This window comes from Trichosurus vulpecula, chromosome 1, assembly GCF_011100635.1.
Source record: "Trichosurus vulpecula isolate mTriVul1 chromosome 1, mTriVul1.pri, whole genome shotgun sequence".
Lineage (NCBI taxonomy): Eukaryota > Metazoa > Chordata > Mammalia > Diprotodontia > Phalangeridae > Trichosurus > Trichosurus vulpecula.
Genome location: NC_050573.1, coordinates 98,799,772 through 98,825,019, shown reverse-complemented (window position 1 = coordinate 98,825,019; position 25,248 = coordinate 98,799,772). Strand labels below are relative to the sequence as shown.

At 38.8% G+C, this 25,248-nt stretch overlaps 1 protein-coding gene across 1 annotated transcript in view; it reads left to right on the top strand.

Annotated features, from left to right (window-relative positions):
• Nucleotides 1–25,248, top strand: part of KHDRBS3 (KH RNA binding domain containing, signal transduction associated 3) — a 273,510-nt gene that overhangs the window by 128,822 nt on the left and 119,440 nt on the right. The window contains exons 2-3 of the mRNA XM_036748646.1: nt 3,417–3,535; nt 16,401–16,517. Coding sequence (XP_036604541.1) covers nt 3,417–3,535; nt 16,401–16,517 — 236 coding nt within the window. The remainder of the gene's footprint in view (nt 1–3,416; nt 3,536–16,400; nt 16,518–25,248) is intronic.

Sequence of the window (25,248 nt, the reverse complement as noted above, 5' to 3'; positions counted from 1 at the left end):
TGTCTGCTGGTACATTTATCTTATCCTTTCTAGGTTCATGGCACAAGAAGGTTTGAATAAGAGTACCATCTATGTCTTTATCTTGCTAAATGATTCATAAGCTTCTTTTCTGTAATGAAGGCATATTTTACAACATTTATATTAGAGCCCTCCCCTTCACATTGATTGATCTGTTCATCAACACATTTTAGGTTAGTAGTTTTGAACCCATCTAAACTACAATATCATCTTATTTTCATTTCTCAATTGTATCCTCAATATCATTGTGAGAGTGTTTGTTATATTCTTTATCTAAACCCAAGCATACTATCTTCATGACAGCTGCCTGACTAAAAATACAATTGATAGACAACTGTGAGCAAAAAGATATATTTTTTAAAGATATAATACATTTAATCATCATATATCACATCTACCTACATTTATAATCTCAGAACTTTTTATAATGGTTAAAGATCTGGAATTGTCTATGTTATTGCAAGCTATGGATCAGGGGGGATAGTCAAAGACAACTTGATTAATGAAGTCAAACTCAAATAGAAATGTATTCCCTCAGACACATATTGACTTAGAAAAACAAAAATTAACATTTTGTTTTTAAAAATGTGTTTTATCAAACATTTCTCAGTTACATTTTCATCTGGTTGGGTACACTTGGGAATTTGAAAGTTTGACAACTCTGTCTTAGAGTAAAACCACGGAGGAGTCTTGTATTATTTGAGGGAAAGTTCTTTAAGATCTTACCATCTGATGATTAGCGGGAAGACTAGGGATCCTTATTCTGGAAAAGAGTATTTAGGGATGGATATGATGGTTATCTTCAGCTATTCAAAAGACCTAATTTGTAATGAATGAAGGAATGAATGAATGGATGGATGAATGAATCATTGAATGAAACAAACAAGAAAAATTATCACTTGCTATGTGGAAAGGCACCATGCTAAATGATAGAAATGCAAGGAGAATATGGATTAGAATAATTCTTTTTTTCTTTAGAAGGCATATCTGAGATCAGATCCTGAAAGTTTAAAATGTGGGCAAATTTATAGATTATAGTTCTTACGGTTATAATTTTTCTGCATATTAAATTCAGGAAATTGCCATGGAAATAATTCTTCTATATTATACAGGTTAATATTGTCTGTTACCATGAATACTTGGCATTTGACTATATAGGTCCATGTTCTTCAACACTTTTAAAGTGTCATTGAGGGGGGAGCCAAGATGGCAGCTGGAAAGCAGGGATTTGCATGAGCTCCCCACCACAACCCTCCAAAAACCTATAAAAATGGCTCTGAACGAATTCTAGAACTGCAGAACCCACAAAATAGCAGAGGGAAGCAGGGCTCCAGCTCAGGACAGCTTGGATGGTTGCTGGGCAAGGTCTATCATGCAGGGAGCTGGGAGCTGAATACAGCAGAGCCTAGCATGAGCTGTGCCTTGACCAACCAGACCGGGAGCCGGGCGGAACAAGCCGTAGCATCCTGAATCAATGAGCTGTGGCAGATGCCAGACTTCTTGACCCACAAACACCAAAGACAACAGAGAAGAACTGCAGAAACCATGAAATAGCAGAGGGAAGCAGGGCTCCAGCCCAGGACAGCCTGCATGGTCACTGGGTAAAGTCTATCGCACGGAGCTGGGAGTGGAGTGAGCAGAGCCCAGTGTGGGCTGCGCTGGACTGGCCAGATCAGGCCAGGTGGAGTGGGCCCTGGCTCCCTGAAGCAGTGAACTGCGGCAGTTACCAGACTTCTCAACCCACAAACACCAAACACAACAGAGAAGGTTAGTGGGAAAAAGCTGCAGGAACAGAGTTAAGGAGTTCTTGGTTCAGCCACTGCCCCGGGGGCAGTGGGGGAGGTGCAGGCACAGAACTATAGCTGCAGTTGCTTCTGGTCCCAGGCCCACCTGGTGGGAGGAATTAAGTGGCAGATCACAGCAGGACTGCAGAGCCTGCTTAAGATCTGAGTCTAGTCCAGGTTGGCAGTTCTTGGGGGAGGAGGAGCGCTGGTGTGGCATAGCTGGCTGTATATAAATAGCTCTGAGAACAACAGAACAGCCCCTCAAGCTTGGAACAAAGTACTCTACACTCTACAAGCAGTCATACCCCACTGAAAAACTCAAGAGTCAAGTAGTTGGCTGGGAACATGGCCAGGCATCGAAAACGGACTCAGATTCAGACCCCGACTTTGGAATCTTTCTTTGGTGACAAAGAAGACCAAAACATACAGCCAGAAGAAGTCAACAAAGTAAAAGAGCCTATATCAAAAGCCTCCAGGAAAAACATGAACTGGTCTCAGGCAATGGAAGAGCTCAAAAAGGATTTGGAAAAGCAAGTAAGAGAAATAGAGGAAAAATTGGGAAGAGAAATGAGAGTGATGCAAGAAAACCATTAAAAACAAGTCAATGACTTGTTAAAGGAGACCCAAAAAAATGCTGAAGAAAACAACACCTTAAAAAATAGACTAACTCAAATGGCAAAAGAGCTCCAAAAAGCCAATGAGGAGAAGAATGCCTTGAAAGTCAGAATTAGCCAAATGGAAAAGGAGGTCCAAAAGACCACTGAAGAAAACACTACCTTAAAAATTACATTGGAGCAAGTGGAAGCTAGTACTTTATAAGAAATCAAGATATAAAACAGAACCAAAGGAATGAAAAAATGGAAGACAATGTGAAATATCTCATTGGGAAAACCACTGACCTAGAAAATAGATCCAGGAGAGAGAATTTAAAAATTATTGGACTATCTGAAAGCCATGATCAAAAAGAAACCTAGATATCATCTTTCAAGAAATTATCAAGGAGAACTGCCCTGATATTCTAGAGCCAGAGGGTAAAATAGAAATTGAAAGGATCCACCTATCACCTCCTAGGAATATTGTCGCCAAATTCCAGAGCTCCCAGATCAAGGAGAAAATAGTGCAAGCATCCAGAAAGAAACAATTTGGGTATTGTGGAAACATAATCAGAATAATACAAGATCTGGCAGCTTCTACATTAAGGGATTGAAGGGCTTGGAATATGATATTCCACAGGTCAGTGGAGCTAGTATTAAAACCAAGAATCACCTACCCAGCAAAACTGAGTATCATGCTCCAAGGCAAAATATTGACTTTCAATAAAATAGAGCTTCTCAGTGAAAAGACTAGAGCTGAATAGAATCAATAGAAGCGTGAGAAGGTAAACAAGAATGAGAAATCACAAGGGATTTACTAAAGTTGAACTGTTTTGTTTACATTCCTACATGGAAAGATGATGTGTATGATTCTCGAGACCTCAGTTTTAGGGTGGCTGAAATGAATATACATATATGTGTATGTATATGTGTGTATAACGATGACCAATTTGGTGACTTCTAGAATATAGTAAGTTAACAACTTCATCATATGTGATTTTTATCTCCTTTTACCCTACAGAAATTGAAAAATTCCAAAAAGGAGAAAGCAAGGAAGAGGAAAAGTACATTGATGTTGTGATTAATAAGAACATGAAGCTGGGACAGAAAGTATTAATTCCTGTAAAACAATTCCCCAAGGTAAGTTAATCTTAAGTGAGCTACTATTTCTTTCATTAACTGTTTGAAATATTTTAATTTGATTATCTCATTTTGGGAATTTGGAAGCTATTCTTTCCATTTGTATTTTGACATCAAAACACTACACAAAAATAATTATAGAAATGTCTAAGCTTTTTATTATTAACAAAACTATGAATCATGGCACTTTTGCTACCACCTACTCAAAAATCAATAGGCCAACTTTGTGTTTCTGAATGAGGAGCTGTACAAAATAAAGTTAAAGGAAGTTATATTTAGAGCTTGATGGGATCTTAGACATCATCTAGTTTTGGGTCCTATTTTCCACTTCACTTTTTGGGTGATCATGGGGATGATGGGGACCAGGATGAAGGCATGTGTCATTAATTCCCACAAGAAATAAGTTTGTTCTCAGACCTCAACTTCTGTCTTTTCTGAAAATCAGTACTGAGAGATTCCTTGCTTAGTGATTTAAACCATTGAATGTATAGAATTGTTTATTTCTCCTTATAATTATTTTACAGGAAAGTTGCAAGTCAACTTTGGATAGAACATGATGTAGTTAACAAAACATTCCTCAGTTAAACAAGCAGAAAAGCTATGGTGCTCTCAGTGATAAAGCTCTGAGTACAGGGCACTATACAGCTTAAAACTATACTGAGACTTCTGGGATACCCTATATTTACTAAACACCCACCCACTGTGTTCGGGAATCATGCTAGGTACTGGGTTTAAAAGAAAAAAAAAGCAATCACTTTTTTCAAAGAGCTTATATTCAAACGGGTAAGATAGCAAGTATATGCATAAATACATACAACATTAACTATAAAGTGAAAAATATAATTACATCCACTGTTAAACATAGTGTAGTTTGGGATGGAGGGGACTGGTAATCGCAGGGATCTTGCAGAAATTGCTGCTTGAGCTTCATCTGAAGGGATGAGAGGGACTTTAAGAATTTGAGATAAGGAGGGAACACATTCCAAGTATGTAGTATGACCATTGCAAAGTCACAGAGATGAGAGATAGAGTACTTTGTGTTTGACGCAAATAGAGGCTAATTTGGCTGAATCTCAGAATGAAAGAGCCCATTTGTGGCTGGAAAAATCAGGGTCAGGTTGTACAAAAGTGTAAAGAGTAAAGTATAAAGTGTAAAAGTAAAGAGAGGAAGTTATATTTTATCCTAAAGGCCATATGAAGCCAATGGAGTTTGTTATATAAAGGAGTCAAATGGCCAGATCTGCTATTAAGGAAAATCACTTTGGCATGAGTGTGTAGGATGGACTGGAGTATTGAGTGACTTAAGGCAGGGGTACCAGTTAGGAAGTTATTACAGTATTTTCGGTGAGAAGTTATGAGGGCCTGAATTAAGGTGGTATCTTGAAAACAAGTGGAGAAAAAGGTTCAGGTGCAAGAAATATAAAGGTAGGGCAAGGTTTGGCAAGTGAATTGATATGTAAGGTTAGGGAGAGTTGGGAATCTAGCATAATGCCAAGGTTATGAAACTTGCAAACTGTATGGTCATGCTTTTGATAGAAATAGGGAAGCATGGAAAAGGCTTGCAACACAACTAGGAATCATCTTGGACTCGTCACTGTTTCCTCCCCACCCTGCCTCAATATTCCGTCTTTTGCTAATGTCTGTCAATTTCACCTTTGCAACATCTCTGAATGTCCCCCCTCCTTCTCACCTCTGACACTGCCACCACTATAGTACAGGTCCTCATCACCTCACACCTGGTTTATTGTAATAGCTGGGTAGTGGGTTGACCTGCCTCACATCTCTCTCCACTACAGTTCATCCTCCATTCACCCACTGAAGTGATTTTCCTAAAGTACAGAGCTGACCTTATCTCCTCAATAAATTCTAGTAGCTCACTACTCCCTCCAGAATTGAATACAGAGTACTCCCTTGGTATACAAAGCTCTTAATAACCTAGTCTCCTATCTTTCTAGTCTTCTTATACTTTATTCCCCCATATCCTCTTCAGTCCAATGACACTAGCCTCCTGGCCATTCCACGAACAAGACACTCCATCTCTCAACTCTGAGCCTCTTCTTTGGCTGTTCCCCATCATCCACTTACTGACCTTTCTAGCTTCCTTTAACTCACAACTAAAATGGAAGCCTTCCCCAGTTCCTCTTAATTGTAGTGCCTTCCCTCTTAATTACTTTCTATTTATCTTGCATATAGCTTACATTGTATATATTTGTTTGCATGTTCTCTCCCTTATTCGTAAGCTTTTTGTCTTTTGCCTCTTTTTAAAAAATCTCCAATGTTTAGAATAGTGCCTGGCACATAAGAGGTGCTTAATAAATGTTTATTGATTTATTGGAGAGGGATGAGTTTAGGAAGAACAGTAACAAGTTTGGTTTTAGAGATATTAAGTTTAAGATCTCTCTTGGACATCTAGTTTGATATGTTAGATAGGCAATTGGTGATGTGGGATTGATAGGATGGATCTATAGGTCTGGTGATCATCAGCAAAGTAAAGACAGCAAACATTTATTAATCACTTATTGTGTGGTAGGTATTATGTGCAGTACAGGGGATAAAAAGGCGTAAGCAGTCTCTACTATCAAGAATTTGACATTCTAATGAGGGAGACAACATGCACTTAACAAGGTAATATACAAGGTAAATTGGAGATAATCTGGAGAAGGCACTACCAGTAGGGTGGACTAGGAAAAACTCTGTGGATAAGATAAGATTTGAGCTGAGTCTTGAAGGAAGCTGTAGGGAGAGATGGGAAGGAAGAACATTTCCAATATAGGAAACAGTCAATGAAAAGAAGTGGAGTGGGTAACTGGAGTGTTATGTGTGAGGAATAGCAAGAAAGCCAGTGCTGATTAGTGAGAAAGTATAGAGGGAGCAGGGAAAAGGGCCTAAAAATAACCTTAAAAATATACAAGTAGGTGAAATGATATGCATGATGAACCAGCAAAGGAGATTGACAAGAACAGTTAGGTAGGTAGTTGGCAAAACAGAAGAAAATAGTATCGCAAAGACTCAAAGACTCAGAGAGATGAGACTATCTGGGTTCGGGGCAGTAAAAGATGACAAATACATCAAGAAGGATTATTTTGGAAAAAAAAACCCAAAATATGAGATTTGGCAGTTGTGAGACCATTGAGAAGTAGGTTGAGGCTTTAAGTGCCAACATGACTGAGTAAGGAAGGAAATCCCTCTAGCCCCCTCTGCAAACAACTTGAAAACCACCTCAGAAATGGCAGAAAAGGTCTTGTCTGACTGGGGTGGGAAGGGAGAGGTACAAGAGCAGCAACAGCCAGTCTCAAAGCAGGGGGCCTGCATTAGACATGGAGCAATCCACTGGCCTGATCCTATCCTCCAATACATCACAGCCAAGCCCCACCTCGGCACGGGCTACCATTGAGGCCTTGCCCTTATCATGGACTAGTAGTGAGACCAGCCGCCACTCCTGGATCAGCCAGCATCTAGATAAGTTTCTGTACAGAATTGAGTGTGTGTTATTCCCTCTTTGAGCCAATTCTGATGAGAGTAAGGTTCCCTCATTGCCTGTCACATCCCCCCTCTTCTCATCCACTGCAAAAGCTTTTTTTTGTCTCTTTTATATGATATAATTTACCACATTCTACATCTTCTTTTTTCTTTCTCTGAGTATATTCCTCTCTCATCTCTTACTTTTATTTTTTAGATATCATCCCTTCATATTCAACTCACACCTATGCCATTTGTCTATATATATTCCTTCTAACTACCCTAATAATGAGAAAGGTCTTATAAGTTATAAATATGATCTTCCCATGTGGTAATGTAAAGAGTTTAATCTTAAGTCCCTTATGATTTCCTCTTTTTGTTTACGTTTTTATACTTCACTTGGGTCTTATATTTGAAAGTCAAATTTCCTGTTCAACTCTGATCTTTTCATCAAAAATGCTTGAAAGTCCTCCATCCCATTGAATGTCCATTTTTCCCCTGAAGGCTTATACTCAGTTTTGCTGGGTAGGTGATTCATTTTTTTTCTTTTTTTTTTAATTTAAATTTATTTATTTAACATATTTGGTTTTCAGCATTGATTTTCACAACAGTTTGAATTACAAATTTTCTCCCCATTTCGCCCCTCCCCCCCCACTCCAAGATGGCTTATATTCTGGTTGCCCTGTTCCCCAGTCAGCCCTCCCCTCTATCACCCCCCCTCCCCTCTCATCCCCTTTTCCCTTCCTTTCTTGTAGGGCAAGATAAATTTCTATGCCCCATTGCCTGTGTATCTTATTTTTTAGTTGCATGCAAAAACTTTTTTTGTTTTTGAACATCTGATTTTAAAACTTTGAGTTCCAAATTCTCTCCCCTCTTCCCTTCCCACCCACCCTCCCTAAGAAGTCGAGCAATTCAACCTAGACCACACATGTATCATTATGTATAACCCTTCCACAATACTCATGTTGTGAAAGGCTAACTACATTTTGCTCCTTCCCAACCCATCCCGCTTTATTGAATTTTCTCCCTTAACCCTGTCCCCTTTCCAAAGTGTTTGTTTTGATTACCTCCACCCCCATCTGCCTTCCCCTCCATCATCGCCCCCCTTTTATTTTTTTTATCTTCCTCCCTCTTCTTTCCTGTGGGGTAAGATACACAACTGAGTATGTATGGTATTCCCCCTCAGGCCAAATCTGATGAGAGCAAGGTTCACTCATTCCCCCCTCACCTGCCCTCTCCCCTCCTCCCACAGAACTGCTTCCTCTTGCCACCTTTATGCGAGATAATCCACCCCATTCTATCTCTCCCTATCTCCCTCTCTCAGTATATTGCTCTCTCATCCCTTAATTTCATTTTATTTCTTTTAGATATCTTCCCTTCATCTTCAAATCACCCTGTGTCCTTTTACATATATATATATATACACACATATATACATACATATATATATATACACATATACATATATATAGACACACACACACATATATACACATACATATACACACACATATATATACATACATACACATACACATAGATATATACATACATACACATTCACTTATATATACATAAACATATATATATATGTGTGTGTGTGTGTATATATATATATACACATATACATATATATGCATATTCCCTTCAGCTGCCCTACTACTGAGGTCTCATGAATCATACACATCATCTTTCCATGTAGGAATGTAAACAAAACAGTTCAACTTTAGTAAGTCCCTTGCAATTTCCGTTTCTTGATTCCCTTTTCATGCTTCTCTTGATTCTTGTGTTTGAAAGTCAAATTTTCTATTCAGTTCTGGTCTTTTCACTGAGAAAGCTTGAAAGTCCTCTATTTTATTGAAACTCCATATTTTGCCTTGGAACATGATACTCAGTTTTGCTGGGTAGGTGATTCTAGGTTTTAATCCTAGCTCCATTGACCTCCGGAATATCGCATTCCAAGCCCTTCGATCTCTTAATGTAGAAGCTGCCAGGTCATGGGTTATTCTGATTGGGTTTCCACAATACTCAAATTGTTTCTTTCTGGCTGCTTACAGTGTTTTCTCCTTGATCTGGGAGCTCTGGAATTTGGCAACAATATTCCTAGGAGATTTCTTTTTGGGATCTATTTGAGGAGGTGATCGATGGATTCTTTCAATTTCTATTTTGCCCTGTGGCTCTAGAATATCAGGGCAGTTCTCCTTGATAATTTCTTGAAAGATGGTATCTAGGCTCTTTTTTTGATCATGGCTTTCAGGTAGTCCAATAATTTTAAATTATCTCTCCTGGATCTATTTTCCAGGTCAGTGGTTTTCCAAGGAGATATTTTACATTGTCTTCCATTTTTTTCATTCTTTTGGTTCTGTTTTATAATATCCTCATTTCTCATCAAGTCACTAGCTTCCACTTCTTCCAATCTCATTTTTAAGGTAGTATTTTCTTCAGTGGTCTTTTGGACCTCCTTTTCCATTTGGCTAATTCTGCCTTTCAAGGCATGCTTCTCCTCATTGGCTTTTGGAGCCCTTTTGCCATTGAGTTAGTCTGTTTTTTAAGATGGTGTTTTCTTCAGTGTATTTTTCAGTATTTTTTTGGGTCTCCTTTAGCAAGTCATTGACTTGTTTTTCATGGTTTTCTCGCATCCTTCTCATTTCTCTTCCCAATTTTTCCTCTACTTCTCTAACTTGCTTTTCCAAATCCTTTTTGAGTTCTGTATGGCCTGGGGCCAGTTCATGTTTTTCTTGGAGGCTTTTGTTGTAGGCAAAGAAAGAATCCAAAGTTTGAGACTGAATCTGGGCGCGTTTTCGCTGCCTGGCCATATTCCCAACCAACTAACTTGACCCTTGAGTTTTTCAGTGGGGTATGACTGCTTGTAGACTAATGAGTTCTATGTTCTACGTTTGGGGGGGAGGTGCCAGCTCTGTCAGAGCCTCACTCCTCCTTCCCCAAGGACCCCCAGTCCAGACTGGGCTTAGATCTTCAGCAGGCTGTTGCACTCCTGCTCTGATCTGCCACTTAATTCCTCCCACCAGGTGGGCCTGGATCCGGAAGTTACAACAGCTGTGGCTGCCCCACCTCCGCTGCCCCTGGGGCTGGAAGCCAAACTGCGCACTCCTTCTACTCCACAGCTTTTCCCACTAACCTTCTCCGCAGTCTTTGGTGTTTGTGGGTCGAGGGGTCTGGTAACTGCCGCAGCTCACATATTCAGGACGCTAGGGCCCCCTCCGCCCGGCTTCTGGTCTGGATGGTCCACGCCGCTCAGGCTGGGCTCTGCTCCACTCCGTTCCCAGCTCCCAGCTCCCAGCTCCGTGTGGAATAGACCTCACCCAGAGACCATCCAGTCTGTCTTGGGCTGGAGCCCTGCTTCCCTCTGCTGTTCTGTGGGTTCTGCTGTTCTAGAATTGGTTCAGAGCCATTGTTTACAGGTTTTTGGAGGGACTCGGGTACAGAGCTCACTCTAGTGCCTGTTTACCAGCCGCCATCTTGGCTCCGCCCCCTGGGTAGGTGATTCTTTGTTGTAATCCTAGCTCCTTTGCCCTCTGGAATATCTTATTCCAAGCCCTCCAAATCTTTAGTGTAGAAGCTGTTAAATTTTGACCCAGGAACTCTGGAATTTGGCTATAATGATCCTGAGAGTTTGCATTTTGGGACCTCTTTCAGGAGGTGATTGTTGGACTCTTTCCATTTCTCTTTATGCCCCTGGTTCTAGAATATCAGAGCAGTTTTCATTGATAATTTCTTGAAAGATGATGTCTAGACTCTTTTTTATCATAGCTTTTCGGTAGTCCAATAATTTTTAAATTGTCTCTCCTGGATCTGTTTTATAGATCAGTTGTTTTGCCAGTGAGATATTTCATGTTGTCTTCTATTTTTTCATTCTTTAGGTTTTCTTTTAATATTTCTTGTTTTCTCATAAAGTCATTAGCTTTCATTTGCTCCATTTTAATTTTTAAGAATTTACTTTGTTCATTGAGCTTCTGGACCTCCTTTTTCCATTTGGCCAATTCTGCTTTGTCAGGCATTCTTCTCTTCGTTGGCTTTTTGGACCTCTTTTGCCATTTGGCCTACTCTGTTTTTTAGGATGTCGTTTTCTTCAGTATTTTTTTGCGTCTCCTTTAGCAAGCTGTTGACTCATTTTTCATTATTTTCTTGTGTCACTCTCATTTCTCTTCCCAGTTTTTCCTCTGCCTCTCTTACTTGATTTTAAAAATCCTTTTTGAGCTCTTCCATGGCCTGAGACCAATTCATATTTTTCTCAGAGGATATGGATGTAGAATCATTGGCATTGTCCTCTTTTTCTGAGTGTGTTTTGATCTTTCTTGTCACCATAGTAACTTTCTATAGCAGGGTTTTATTTCTGTCCTTTGCTCAGTTTCCCAGCTTATTACTTGACTTTTAACACTTTATTAAAGTAGGACTCTGCTTCCAGGGTGGAGAGTACACTGTCCTGAGCTTCAAGAGTTTTGTGCAGCTGTTTTCAGAGATATTTCTAAGCACCTGTTAGTTCTCACTTCCTCCAAGGGGATATGTTCTAGGACACCTTCTAGGAGAGGTGTTTACTACTCTTCTGGCCCATGCTCTTGTCTGTGAGTGACCACAAGCATTCTTTTCTGCCCTGGATCTGTGAGGAGGGTTCCCCTCCACTGGAGCCTCAAGCTCTTTGGTTTTAGTTCTCTTCCTTGCCTTGGATCTGCCACCCAGGACTGTGACCCAGATATGAGTATGGATAAGGCAACAGAGTCCTGCCCCAGCACCAGCGAAATGACCCTGATAATCTCCTTTTGACCAGTTGTTCAACCCACTTACTGTCTGTGGGCTGAGAGCTCCGAAAGCATCCACTGTCACTGCTGCTGCTGATTCAAGTATTTCCCAAAGCCTGCTACTGGTTTGCTGGGGTCTGATCTGTACTGGTGTGGCCTGGGATAGACTGTGCTCTCCTCTCACCCTGGTTCAATACACCTTTTCTGCTGACCTTCCAAGTTGTCTTGTCCTGGAAATTTGTTTCAATCTGTCTTTTTGTGGGTTCTGTTACTCTAGAGTTTGTTTTGAGTCATTTTTAAAGGTATTTTGAGGGGTTTGGGGTAGAGCTCAGTCAAGTCTCTGCCTTTACTCAGCCATTTTGGCTCTCCCCCCAAACCTCTGATCTTCTACAAGGCTCAGTTCATGTGCTACTTCCTGTGGGGATGCTTTCCTGCTCCCAATAGTTATTTTTAGGATTCTCTTCTTCCTCAGAAAATCATATATATTTATATTGTGTATGTTTATATATATATATATATATATATGTATATATATACATATATACACACATATAAAAATGCATTATATAATGTTTGTTATATATTTATATACTAAATATGTTATTTGTCTTTGTATATGTCATATATTCTTAGTTCATTGTAAGTTCCTTGAGGGCAGGAACCACTTTTTGCTTTTTTTTATACCCCCCTGGCCCCAGTGCATAACATAATACATTACTCTTGAATAAATAGTTTTATTATTTGATTGGTAGCTCATTTTTACTAACCATAGTGTCTAACTTATGGCAAACAACCTGTTTGCTACATCTGTTCCCTGAGTTCAGGGATCAGTGCTAAGTCACCAGGGATTCCAATGAAGCTTAATTTATTTAGGGCAGGCTTCCTGCCTTTTTTGATAATGGGGTACATAATTTGTTCAGCTTACTTTAATTGGCAGTTAGAATGATCCAACTGTACGCTAATGCAAACAAAATTCAATTGTCTTCATTAGTTCTATCCACCTTATTTCTCTTTGTTCCTGATCTCCAGATAGATATCTCCTTGTGTTTATAACTTTGAATATGGCTGAGGAAGGGTCTTTCGATACGTGGAAAAGATTTTTATCTTGTAGGATAGTTGAGCATAAGAGAAATTCACTGATTAGGATATTAAGACACAACCTCAATGCATATGTTAAATATAGTGGAAAAGAAGTACTTCTTAGTCATAATTAAGCTAGTTAAATAGATTTCCTTTTTGGAGTAAATAGTCATAGAAACTCAGAGTTTCAGAGTTTGATGGCAGCTTAGTTGCTGTGTAGTATAACTCCTGCCCAAAATAATAATCCTTTTTACAATATTTCTACCAAGTCCTTAGGTTCCAGTTAGAATCTTAGTGAAGAATATTAATGAGAATGATGGTGAGGTAGTATCCTTTGCTTCCACAGGCACAGTACCTTAGGTGGTGTAAGAGGTCTGTCTTGCTAGGCTAATGGGAGATTCTGAGCTTTTAGTAAGATCAGGGTTAAGCAAATTTTGCTTATATAGACTAATGCCCTGACTTTATCATGGAGATGTAGTCTATGTAGCTCCTGAAAAGTTCACAAGTGGGAGGAAAAAGTAGCTGGACAAGTATTAATCAGAAATGTTTTCCTGAAAGAGCAGAAAATCACTTTTCCTTCTTTTCCTCTAGTACCAAGGAACTAATTATTCTCTGAGTTAAAAGCAATTAATTCAGAATGCTATGGAAACTAGATTTGCATTGAGTACAGAGTAGAAATTAAAAGTCTAAATTTAAAGTGTATACTACCTTGAGGATTTAAAAAATAATCAAATAATAGAACTTGAAAGAGATCTTAAATGCTTATTTGATCTAGGTACCTGGTTTCAGAAGATGATTTTTCTTGGCCATTAAGTGAAGATGATTGCAAAGTATTCTAGGACAGGTGTTAGTTTATTATCTCCTTGAAAATTTCCAGGGAAGATGGCATTAACAGATGACAGAGCTTTTTTTATGTCCTTAAAATGTACCATAAGAGAGTTAGGTAGTGCAATGGTTGGAGTGCCAGGCCTGGAGTCAGGAAGATTTATCTTTCTATGTTCAAATCTGGCCTTATACACTTAGTAGCTGTGTGACCCTGGACAAGTCACTTAACTCTGCTTCAGTTTCCTCATCTGTGAAATGAGCTGGAGAAGGAAATGGCAAACTACTTCACTCTCTTTGCCAAGAAAATCCCAAATGGGGTCAAAAAAAGATAGGCACTATTGTAAACAAATTAATAACAACAAACAGTGTATCATGCATGCTCTATGCTATTTATTAACCCCCTTCTGTATGCCTAGGAACTCTGCTAAGTAATGGGGAGATAAGGTTTTTTGTTGTCCTTCCTTCTGGAAGAGGACCAAAGTGATATCACTGTGCTAGAGGCAATTTTCATTGTGTCCAACTATGGCTGATCAGACCAGTAGGAGCTCAGAATGTTCTGCCACAGGTTGAGCACAAATAGTCCGTGTGAACATTTGGGGTACATTCTCTAAATTTGCCCATCTTGCGTTTATTTTGAGCTATGTCAGTTATACTTTGTTCATAGAGCACAGCACCTTCTCTGATTTGGTCATGCTATGCTGAATGGTCCTGTGCCATTGACTCCCATGTCACACAATGAATTCGAGTTTTCTTAAGAGAGACCTTGAAAGTGTCCTTGTATTGCTTCTTCTGACCACCATGTAAACGCTTGCGTGTGAGTTCTCCATAAAGCAGTCTTTTTGGCAAGAGACAAAAGACAATCCCTGCCCTCAAGGAACTTAAAGTTTAATGGGAGTGACAACATGCAAACAGTAAAAAAAAGCAAGCTATATACAGGATAAATAGAAAATAATTAACAGAGGGAAGACACTACAATTAAGGGGCTAGGGAAGATTTCTTCATGAACAGAAATTATTTAGATTGTATAATGCATTTATGTACCTTATATTACACTACTTAAATATACTCTCACCTTAAGCAAATCTTACTTATTCATGAAATCTTAGCTTATTCCAATGCAAAATTTTCTATTTTTCTATGATGTTTTACAGTATCTTAGTCTATATTTTATAGTGTAGGACTTACGACTATATTGTCAATGAAACATTTTTAAGCTCTTTGAGAGAATGAGCCCATGATTTACAGTTTTTATCTCTCATAGCCCCTCAGCCAATTCTGAACATTTGGAACACACCCAGACATAGTCTGTTGAATTATTTTCAGATCATACTATCCTAACAGCAGTTTGTAGATTGAAAAGCAAGATAATGTTTAGCTATAATAGAAAGGATAGACCAGTAAAATCATCTAAATTATTTGGAATTCAATTCAATGAGTGCAAATTCAATTTAATATCTATCAAAGACCTACTACACTGTACTAGGGACAGTGAATACAAAATGAAAACAAGATAATAGTTGTATTCAAGGGGAGTGTGTAATGCCGTGGGGAGAGTAGCTATATATACAGACAAGTATTATGATAATAGAATGTGGTTGAACCAAAGGAGAGGATTAGGTAAAGGGCAATATTAAATTAGACATAGCAGTGAGTACTTTGAGCTGGACATAATGAGGGAAGGCTTTATGGAATAGCTGACAAAAAAGCTTGGCCTTGAAGAAAGAGAAAGGACCCAACTTAGAAGGAATCCATTTTTAGGAATGAAGGGTTATTTGAACAGGAGAATAAGGGGAAAAGAGGATAAGATCAGTAGACACTCAGTAGTGAAATTTGACTAGATCATAGATTGTATGAAGGGGAGTAGAATGGATTAAGCTTGGAATGGTATTGTGGAGCTGCACTGGATTATCTTAAATTTGAGACTAAGGAATTTGCGTTTTGTCTTATAGGTAATGGGAACTAATAAAGGTTTCTGTGAAGAGGGAGACATTGACAATAACTATGTGCCAGGCACTGCACAGATACACACAGTTAAACTATAGGTTCTAGATTTATTTAAAATGATAGAGTAAAATAAATTTTAGTAAAGTAAAAATTGCTCTATGTTATTGATTTTTTGATTCTCTATCAACTCTGAGATGTTTAAATAATAACTTACTGCTGTTAAAGGATGTATATAAAGAATTATTTTCTACATTTATGGGGTTTCCTGTTTTTTACACAACTGCTTTTTTTAAATTTTAAATAGTATCATTCACATAATATAATTGCCACATTGTTATATATGGGCTTCACAGAGTAGTAGAGGGAGATGAGGAGGAAAAAGTCATGCACAAAGTTAAGGATGATAATAGCAGAATGTGATAAGACCAAAAGTGAGGGCAAGGTAAGGAACTATATAAAATTTAAGGAGGATGAGAGGACTTGGAGCAAGGTGGCACAGTGGATAAACCACTGGAGCTGGAGTCAGGAGGATCTCAGTTCACATATGGACTTGGATACTTATTTTGTGATCCTGCCCCTTTTTCTTCATCTGTAAAATATAAACAATAATAACATCTACCTCCTAGGGTTGTTGTGAGGATAAAAATGAGCGTATTTGTAAAGAGCTTTGCAGACCTTAAAACTCTATATAATTGCTATCATCATCATCAAACAACTTTCTTTTTTAAAAAAATATTTAAATATATCTGTATGTTACAAATTGTAGCTTGTTTGTTCTTTATTTCTTTCTTTTTTCCTAGTTTAACTTCGTTGGAAAACTTTTGGGTCCACGTGGCAATTCATTAAAGCGTTTACAGGAAGAAACCTTGACTAAAATGTCCATTCTTGGAAAAGGTTCCATGAGAGACAAAACAAAGGTAATAGACTTAGATAACTAAAGTATGAGAGCCAGAAGGAATCTTAGAGATCATTTATTCCAATTCCCTAATTTTATAGATGTGAAAAGACTAAGGACTAAAAAGTGGATTTAGATTCATAGATCCAAATATGATGGAACCAGTACTAAATATTAAGCCATCATTTTCACTCTACTGCTCTTTGCATGGTCACAGTCAGATAAATAATGGAGTCATTTTTTTTTTTTTTGCAGTTAGGACTTTGTATCTTTAATCTATAAATTAAATTTTTGGACCTGAAGTCAGGAATACCTGAGTTCCAATGTGGCCTTAGTAACTTAATACCTTTGTGACCCTAGGCAAGTCACTCAGCCTCTGTTTTCTGATCTATAAAATGGAGATTATAATAGCACCTACCTCCCAGGGCTTCTGTGAGGATCAAATGAGACATTTTTAAAGTGCTTTACGAACCTTAAAGTTACATAAATACTAGCTGCTGTCCTTATAGTGTTCTTTCCATTATATCTTTCTTACTCTCATTTATGATTGTCTGGTACTACTGAGAGAATTCTGTATCCCTTTTATTAAGATAATATGTGCATGTGTATGCTTGTGTATGTGTGTGCATATAAATTCTGAATGAATTCTCAGGATCAAATCTGAACTAAACCTAGAAGAAGCTGAGAAAGAAGTGGTTTGTCTTTTGTGCTTCCAGGCCTTTTTTTTTTTAACTTCATAGCATTTCTATCACCTTCCAGGGCACACAAGTGTTCAAGGGAGACTAATACTTCTGGTGTGAGGGCTGCTGTCCAACAAAGGTGTCACCTGCTATCCAAGCTTCACCTGTGGCTCCTAGTAGCTATAGGATGTGCAGCAGCCACACCTCAGTAAATCATATTGACAGATGAGCTAAACCAGGTTGAGGACAACTGAGGGGCCTCAAACCCATTGGTAGGTTAGGGTGATGTCTACACTAAGGATGTGGAGACTTCCACAGTAGAATAGGCAGATGTGAACAATATGTTCCAAAAGCCATTGAAGGTAGTGAAAGCAGGTGTTCTGGGACACTTAAAGTTTGGTTAGATATCAAAGATACCAAATTCATCTACTGCATCTCAAGTCATCTCCAGTTATCCTGAATTTTTGTCATAATGTAGGACTTTGATGACTCTGGAAGAGAGAGTGAGAAAAGTAATTGACTTCAAACAAGTGCCTCACTTAAATACAGTATGAGTCAAAAGACATCACCCATACCATTTTACCATTTTTACCTACCTCAAAGACCTGTGGTGGCAGGCAAGTGACAAAACAGCAAGTGCAGATACAGTGGGAGCTTTAGTCACAAACCTCTACACAGGCGGCCCAAGCCATAGGGTCATATTCTCACTGAACTGAACCAGCAGTGGGATTCAGTAGCCCTCTGGATGTCTGAGCAGCCTTTTTTAAGGACCACACTGCTCATCTCCTGGCTTGAGGAAGGGGCTTGAAAAGCTGCCCTAAAAGTTGTCACCTACTCTAACCCTGCCATTTGCTACTGCAGGCAGGGATCCCACCTTGTGGTAAAAAACAAAAAAAATACAAAAATTCTTGCAAAGTTGATTCCACTCACCACAGATACATGGAATGTACACATGCTCATGGAGAGTACACTTGAAAGATGAATAGTTCTTGTTGCAGGAGAACCCAACAGGTATCATATCCAAATAGCAACTCTGATTAAAATAAGGAAGGCAAGTGAAGGTCAGCTTACCAAACTTGGAGCTGGATACATGTATTTCTGGAGTGTCCGCAGTGATGGAGAATGCCATGAAACTGTCTTGGGCTTTGCAATCAAATCTAATCTAGTCAGCAAGCTTGTATGCCTTCCAAAAGGATTGAATGGCAGGCTCATGACATGGGAAAAGTACCATGCCACCATCATCAGTGTGCATGCTCCCTGATGTGGCCAAAGTAAAATTTTATGAAGATTTGAAGACCCTCATTGTCAATGTGCTAGAGGGGACAAGTTTGGAATTCCGGATGACTTTAATGCCAGAATGGGCATAGACTCTTAGACTTGGCAGAGAGTCCTTGGGAAGAATGGCATTGTAAACAGCAATAGCAACAACAACAGTCACCTGCTATTGGAAATGTGTGCATCTCATGACCTCCTCGTCACCAGCACTGTCTTCCATTCACCTAAACATACTAAACCTCATGGATACACCTTCACAGCAAACATTAGCATGTAACAAATAATGTTATTGTAAATGGAAGAGGCAGAACGTGAGAGCGATGAAGGCAATGTGTGCCACGGAGTGCTATCCTGATCATAGACTTATCCTCTCCAAGCTAAACATTTGCATTCAACCAAAGCAGTGTCTCCAAGGCAAGATGGCTACCAGAAGACTTAATGTGAGCTGGTTAGAGCACTTCTCTTTGAGTGAACAGTTTGTTACTGACTTGGAGGGAAAGCTGAGCCAACATTCGTTTGGCAACAGTGGAGAAAAAAAGGATTGGGCAGACGTCAGAAATTTGCTGTACAGTACCACATTTACTCATCTAGGTCAGAACATTTGCAAACATCAAGATTGGTTTGAAGAAAATGATGGGGAAATTCAGAGGCACAAAACAATAACTACAGAGAGTTTACCAGCAGGATAATTCATTCATCTCTAAGAAGGCAAAGTTTAACCATCAGAAGTGAAGTGCAAATGAAGACTAGAGATGCAGGATTCCTGGAGCAGCAAGAACATAGGTGAAATTCAGTTTTATACTGATAGTAACTATCCAAAGAACTTTTATGATGGCCTGAAGGCTATTTATGAACCAAAGACCTATGGTGGATCTCAGCTTTTCAGTGTTGATGGAGCCACATTGGTTAGTGATAAGAACAAAATCCTAGAGAGAGGGGCTGAACACTTCAGTAGCCTTCTCAGCAGATTGTCATCAGCGCTGAAGCCATTGACTGTATTCATGTTGAAGTCAGTGCCTCTCTAGCTGAACTTCCAACTGAAGAAGAAGTTTTGAATCCATCCAGCTCCTCTACTGTGGCAAGGTGTGTGGTGCTGATTTTATTATAGCTGAGACTTAGCAGACAGATGGCTCTGCTGACTGAAGTCTTGTGGGTAAATGGAGAGAGATGGATATATCCCCTAGAAGTTCAAGAATGCTTCCATTGTCACTCTCCATAAAGGAAAAAGAAAGAGGCACAAGACATTGTGGCAATCACAGGGGCAGGGCATCTCTCTTAGTCATTGCCGGTAAGATTTTTTCCAGAGTTCTCCTTAATAACCTGATCCTTCACCTGGAAGACGGTCATCTACCTGAGAGCCAGTGTGACTTCAGAAGGTTCTGGGGAATGGTTAATGTGGTGTTTGCTTCCCAGCAACTCCAAGAGGAATGCAAGGAGCAGAACAGAGGTCCTCACACAATGTCGGTCTTGAAGGCTTGTGGAAGATCGTGGCAAAATTGATTTGCCTGGAGAAGTTCACAAATTTTTTATGCCAGTCCCATGATGGAATGCTTGCTTTGGTTCTGGGCAATGGATGCTGCTCTTGCGCTCGGCCACCAGTGCGGCGAAGTCAGGTTGTGCACTTGCTCCCGTGCTTTTCAGCTGTGTTGTCAGATGCCTTCAATGAGGACTGAAATGGCATCAAGATCAGTTACCGCACTGACAGTAGATTATTTAACTTGAAAGGGCTACAAGCCAAGGCTAAAGTAGAGGGAGAGTTGGTGCTCAACTTTTTGTTCACAGATGATTGTGCACTCAGTACAGCCTTTGAGACTGAGATGCAGCTGAATAGGGATAATTTCTAAGCTACTTGTGCTAATTTTGGCCTGGCAATTAACAAGACCAGCACTGTATCATCCACACATGGAGCCACTGATCACAGCAAATGGAGAAATTTTGAATGCTGTGGATAAGTTCACTTACCTTGGTGGTGTACTTCCCAGGACGGACATGTCAGTGATGAGGTTGCCACATGCATTCAGCAATTGGAGGCTAAAGGAAAGTGTGGGAGAGGAGATATTGGGGTGCCTACCAAACCGGAAGTCTGCAGACCTGTTGTGTTTACCTCATTATTGCTTGCTTGTGCAATCTGGCAGTCTGCCGGGTCAGGAGACTGAATTGCTTCCATTCGACCTGTATTAGGAAGATTCCGAAGAGCACTGCGGAACCAGATGCTGAAGTCCCTTCTTGAGCTGAACGGCCAAATGCTCAAACTTGACTCAGACAGACTGGCCATGTGGTTTGAATGCCAGGAAGTCTGTTTTATGGAGAATTCACACAAAGCAGGCTGTCACATGATAGAAGAAGCAATAGAAGGACACTCTCAAGAACTTTGGTTTTGATTGTGAGACATGGGTGACTTTGGCATATGTGGTAGCAGTGGCGTGAGTATACTATGAAGTAATTGACACAAAGAGACAAAGACATGGAGCTAGGTGAGTCATATAGTCTGGCTGTAGACTAATCTTAGTGGAGTTACTGACAGTTTTTTATACAGGTTAATTGATGAGTCATCCTGACGTCTCAGAAGAGTACAATGAAGCATTGGTCAATATTTTTTATCTCCTTGTTCCTGGGAACGAGACGCCAGTCTCCTACAGGCTAAACAAATTGAAACATTGCTGTTCTTTCCCATGTGGTAATCAGCTACGAAGGCAGGTTTTCTTTGCCATGTCTTCTTATCCTAAAAATGGCCTTTGCTGTGCATAGACCAATCCTCAAGTGATCCTGCCATGTAGAGATCTACAAGGCTGCTTTGCAAAGGTCTACTGAGGCCTAAATAGTAACCAGGATATAGCCAGCTCCCCACAGACATAGGATTTTCCACTATGGCATGCATGCAGCCAAGAAGGCTCTATGCTATATGAGCAAAGCAGAATTGCTCCAGCTCAGATGTGAGATGCACAGATTTAGAGATATCTCTATCCCAAATGTTCATATAAACTAATCATGCCCGGCCTATGATAGAGTTTTATAAGCTCATATTGGTCTAAACAGCCAAATTTGGATATACTGTTCTTTGACCTTGACATAATGATGCCATATTTGTCCTCTTCCAACACAAAGAACAACAAGAAGCCACCTTCCAATATCCAGTACTTTGGTGATGTATTTTTTCACCTCCTTAGGGAAGTCTCTAATGAATTTTTCTGTGAATTCAAGTGCTAACTCTACTAAGTCTTATCCTGAATTCTCTATCATTGGAAATATTCATGGAAGCTAGATCACCACTTGGCATTGATAATAGCCTGCAAGGAATAAAGAAATATTCAAGATGAACAGTTCAATATGATTATATATCTTATAAGGAAAATGAAACTCAGAGTTTGGGTAATTCAACCAAGGTCACCAGGTAGAAGTTCCTGAATTAATATCAAGTTCTTCTGACTTCATAACTAGCACTTTTGTTATCATAGAGGGAATTCTTGCTTCTGATAGAAGAAAAACTAATAATAATTATAAAAATTTAATAGAGGCTGGCATTTCATGGACTTTCAAGCTCTGCTTACCTGAGAATCCATTCTACAATTTATCTAACAAGTTGTCATCCAGCCCATTATTGCAGATCTCTAGAGAGGGGGAAACCACTGCCTGCTGAGGCAGCCTGTTCCACATTTTTATAGTGTTGCATTATATACAGAGGCAAAAATCTCCATTTTGAAGTTCAACTCATTCTGCCCTCTGGGCCAAAGCAGATGAAGTCTAGTTCTTTTTCGATAGGACAGCCATTCAAATACTTAATAGCTATTTTGTTACCACCAACTTTCTCTTCTCCAGGCTAAATATTGTGAGTTACTTCAGACTGTCTTTGAATAAATAGCATTATCTTGTTTTGCTATGCCAATCTGATTGCACTTCTCCGGATATTTTACATAATATCTATTTCTTTCCTAAAATGTGCTACTCACAACTGAATATAGTACTATAGACATGTTTGGACAAAAGCAGAACACAATAGAATTATCACTTCTCTGGCCCTATTTAACTTAAGATTCCATTACCTATTTTGGTTCTTATAATTGCTTCACTGTTTGCCTCAGGATTTTTTTTGGACCCTGATCCAGTTGTCTAATGCTTCCTCTGTGGTTTCTAGTCTTGCACCATCTCTAATTTACAGATATATATACATATATATATATATATATATATATATATATATATATATATATATATATATATATATATATATATATAGTGTTTTAATGTTTGTAAAGCAAATTGATGGACATAGTGTTGGACTTAGAGTCAGGAAGACCTGAGTTTAAATCCTGCTTCAAATACTTACTAGCAGTATGACCACACTGGGCAAGTCACTTAACCTCTCCCAGCCTTACTTGTGACAATACCTACTACATCAGTTTATTGTTAGAGGCACAAAAGAAATCATATATGTAAAGTATTCTGCACATATTAAAGTTCTATAAAATTCTATTGTTATTATTGCTAATCGCATATACTAACATACATTAATTTAGGAATGTGACATAATTTTTTAAAAAGTATTCTGCAGATCATCTATGACAAGGGTGGGGAACCTGCGGCCTGTGGGCTGCAGGTCCCCCACCTCTGATCTATGATATATATTTAAAATTATGAATTCTCATATAGGAAGAGTTTTTGTCTCCTTCAAAAAAGAGTTGTCACTTATCACTAGGAAGGTAGGAAAACTTTAGGTGAGGAGTAAAGAAATTGTCTCCCCTCTGCCTTGTAATACTAGTAGACCACAATCTAGTTGTCCTAAGTGAGTTCACTTTAATAGTCCTAGATGAATGAAACCCCTAGGTACTGAAAAGAACTGATACTTATGATTATTGGTCTGCTATCATTTATATTTGAAGAATTTTGGAGAATGGGAAAAATGCCATAGAACTTGGGTAGGGTAGGTATTCTAAATTTTAATAGATAACAGACTGGATTCTACAAATTATAAACCCAAAGACCTTCTCTTTTATTCCTGATAAAATTCTAGACTACATTATTTCAAAGGATACTAGGGAAGCAATGATCAATCAAAGATGGAATGGTTTCATGAAGACAAGTCATACTAGACTAACTTCATTCCCCCTTTTCATAGGGAAAGTAGTCTTGTAAATAACTCCTGTTGGCACAATAACAGTATATTTGTTGTTCAGTTGTTTCAGTAGCATTTGATTCTTTGTGACCCCATTTGGGGTTTTCTTGTGAAAGCTACTGTAGTGGTTTGCCATTTCCTTCTGCAGCTCATTTTACAGATGGGAAAACTGAGGCCAACAAGGTAAAGTCTCGCCCAAGGTCACACAGCTAGTAAGTGTCTGTGGCCGGATTTGAACTCAGGTCTTCCTGACTGTAGGCCAGGCACTCTATAAAATGCTACTGTTATTATTGCTAATTGCATATATTAGCATACATTAATTTAGGAATGTAACTCTCTGCTACCCAGCTGCCCCAACAGTATTTCTGTACAAGTATTCCCAGATTTCCATAAAAACAGTTCCCTGTAGTTCCCATTAGAAATTAATGGTTTGATGTTATCTTGGAGGAAAGTTTCTAGTGGAGTCCTCCAGTGATGTGCTCTTGGCTCTGTGCTGTGTTTTTGTAATGGATTCTATCCCTGTTAGAAAAGGCCTGTTCATCAGTTTTCAGTCTGAGCAAGATAAGTAATAACAAATAAAAGAATCAGAATCCAAAAAGTTCTCAGTTAAGTTAGATTGATGGGTAAACTTGAATAATATGAATTTCATAGTTATATAAGATATAGGAAATACAATAGATAGCATTTAATCTGAGAAAGGTCTCCAATTTTTAGTTTATTGTAAATTAAATATTAATGGGAGTTGTGCCATGCCCACAAAAAATGCTAATGCTGACTTGAATTGCACCAAGAAGCATAGTTTCCAGAGTAAGAAAGGAAATAAAGCTACCAAGTCAGATCACATCTGGAATGCTATATTCAATTTTTGGCACCATATCTTTAAAAAAAGATACATTAGATGGAACATACCCAGAGGTCTGGACAATATGTCATAAAAAGCATTATGCGGTTTTTAGAAAGAACTGCAAGTGATTAGTGGGAAGAAGAGAAGACTTTAGGGGAGCATGTCTACTATCCTGAAGTGTTTCGAAACCTTTTTAAGTTGCAGTAAGATTAGACTTGTTTTACATAGGCTTAGAGTGTGGTAACAGCAACAGTCAGAAGATGCAGAGATGAAGACTCGGGCTTGATACAAGAAAAATAGTGTTATTAGAATGACCTTAAAGTAGACAGGGTTGCCTTGGAGATTCCTCATCCTTGAAGGTTTTCACATGGAGACTGATAGCTCTTGGTCAGGGATGTAGTAGAAGTGATTCTTTTTCCATGATGAGTTGGGTTCTGTAACCTCTGAAATCCTGTCCGGCTCTTAGAATTGATGCATATCATGCCTGGTTAATGAAAGAGTCCATTTGATCTCTAATATGCTACATTTCTTTGACTCTACTGTGGTGATATCTGCAGGTATCATTTTCTGATATTTACCCTCAGAACTCAACTTAAAAAAAAAGAAGAGAGGTAAAGCTAACCTTTCACCCCGTTCTTTTACTTCTGTTTATATTTTATTACTTCAGCTACTTTTATTCCTTCAAAATATTTTTTGAAAAAAAATTAGTTTTATTCATGATTACACAAAAAACGCCTTTGTGGTAGTACCTGATTGCATATATGTAGCCTCTAATTTAATTTTAGTAAAGATTGTGTTGGGTACTTAAGTTGATTTTCACTTAATCTTTTGTGACACATCCCGC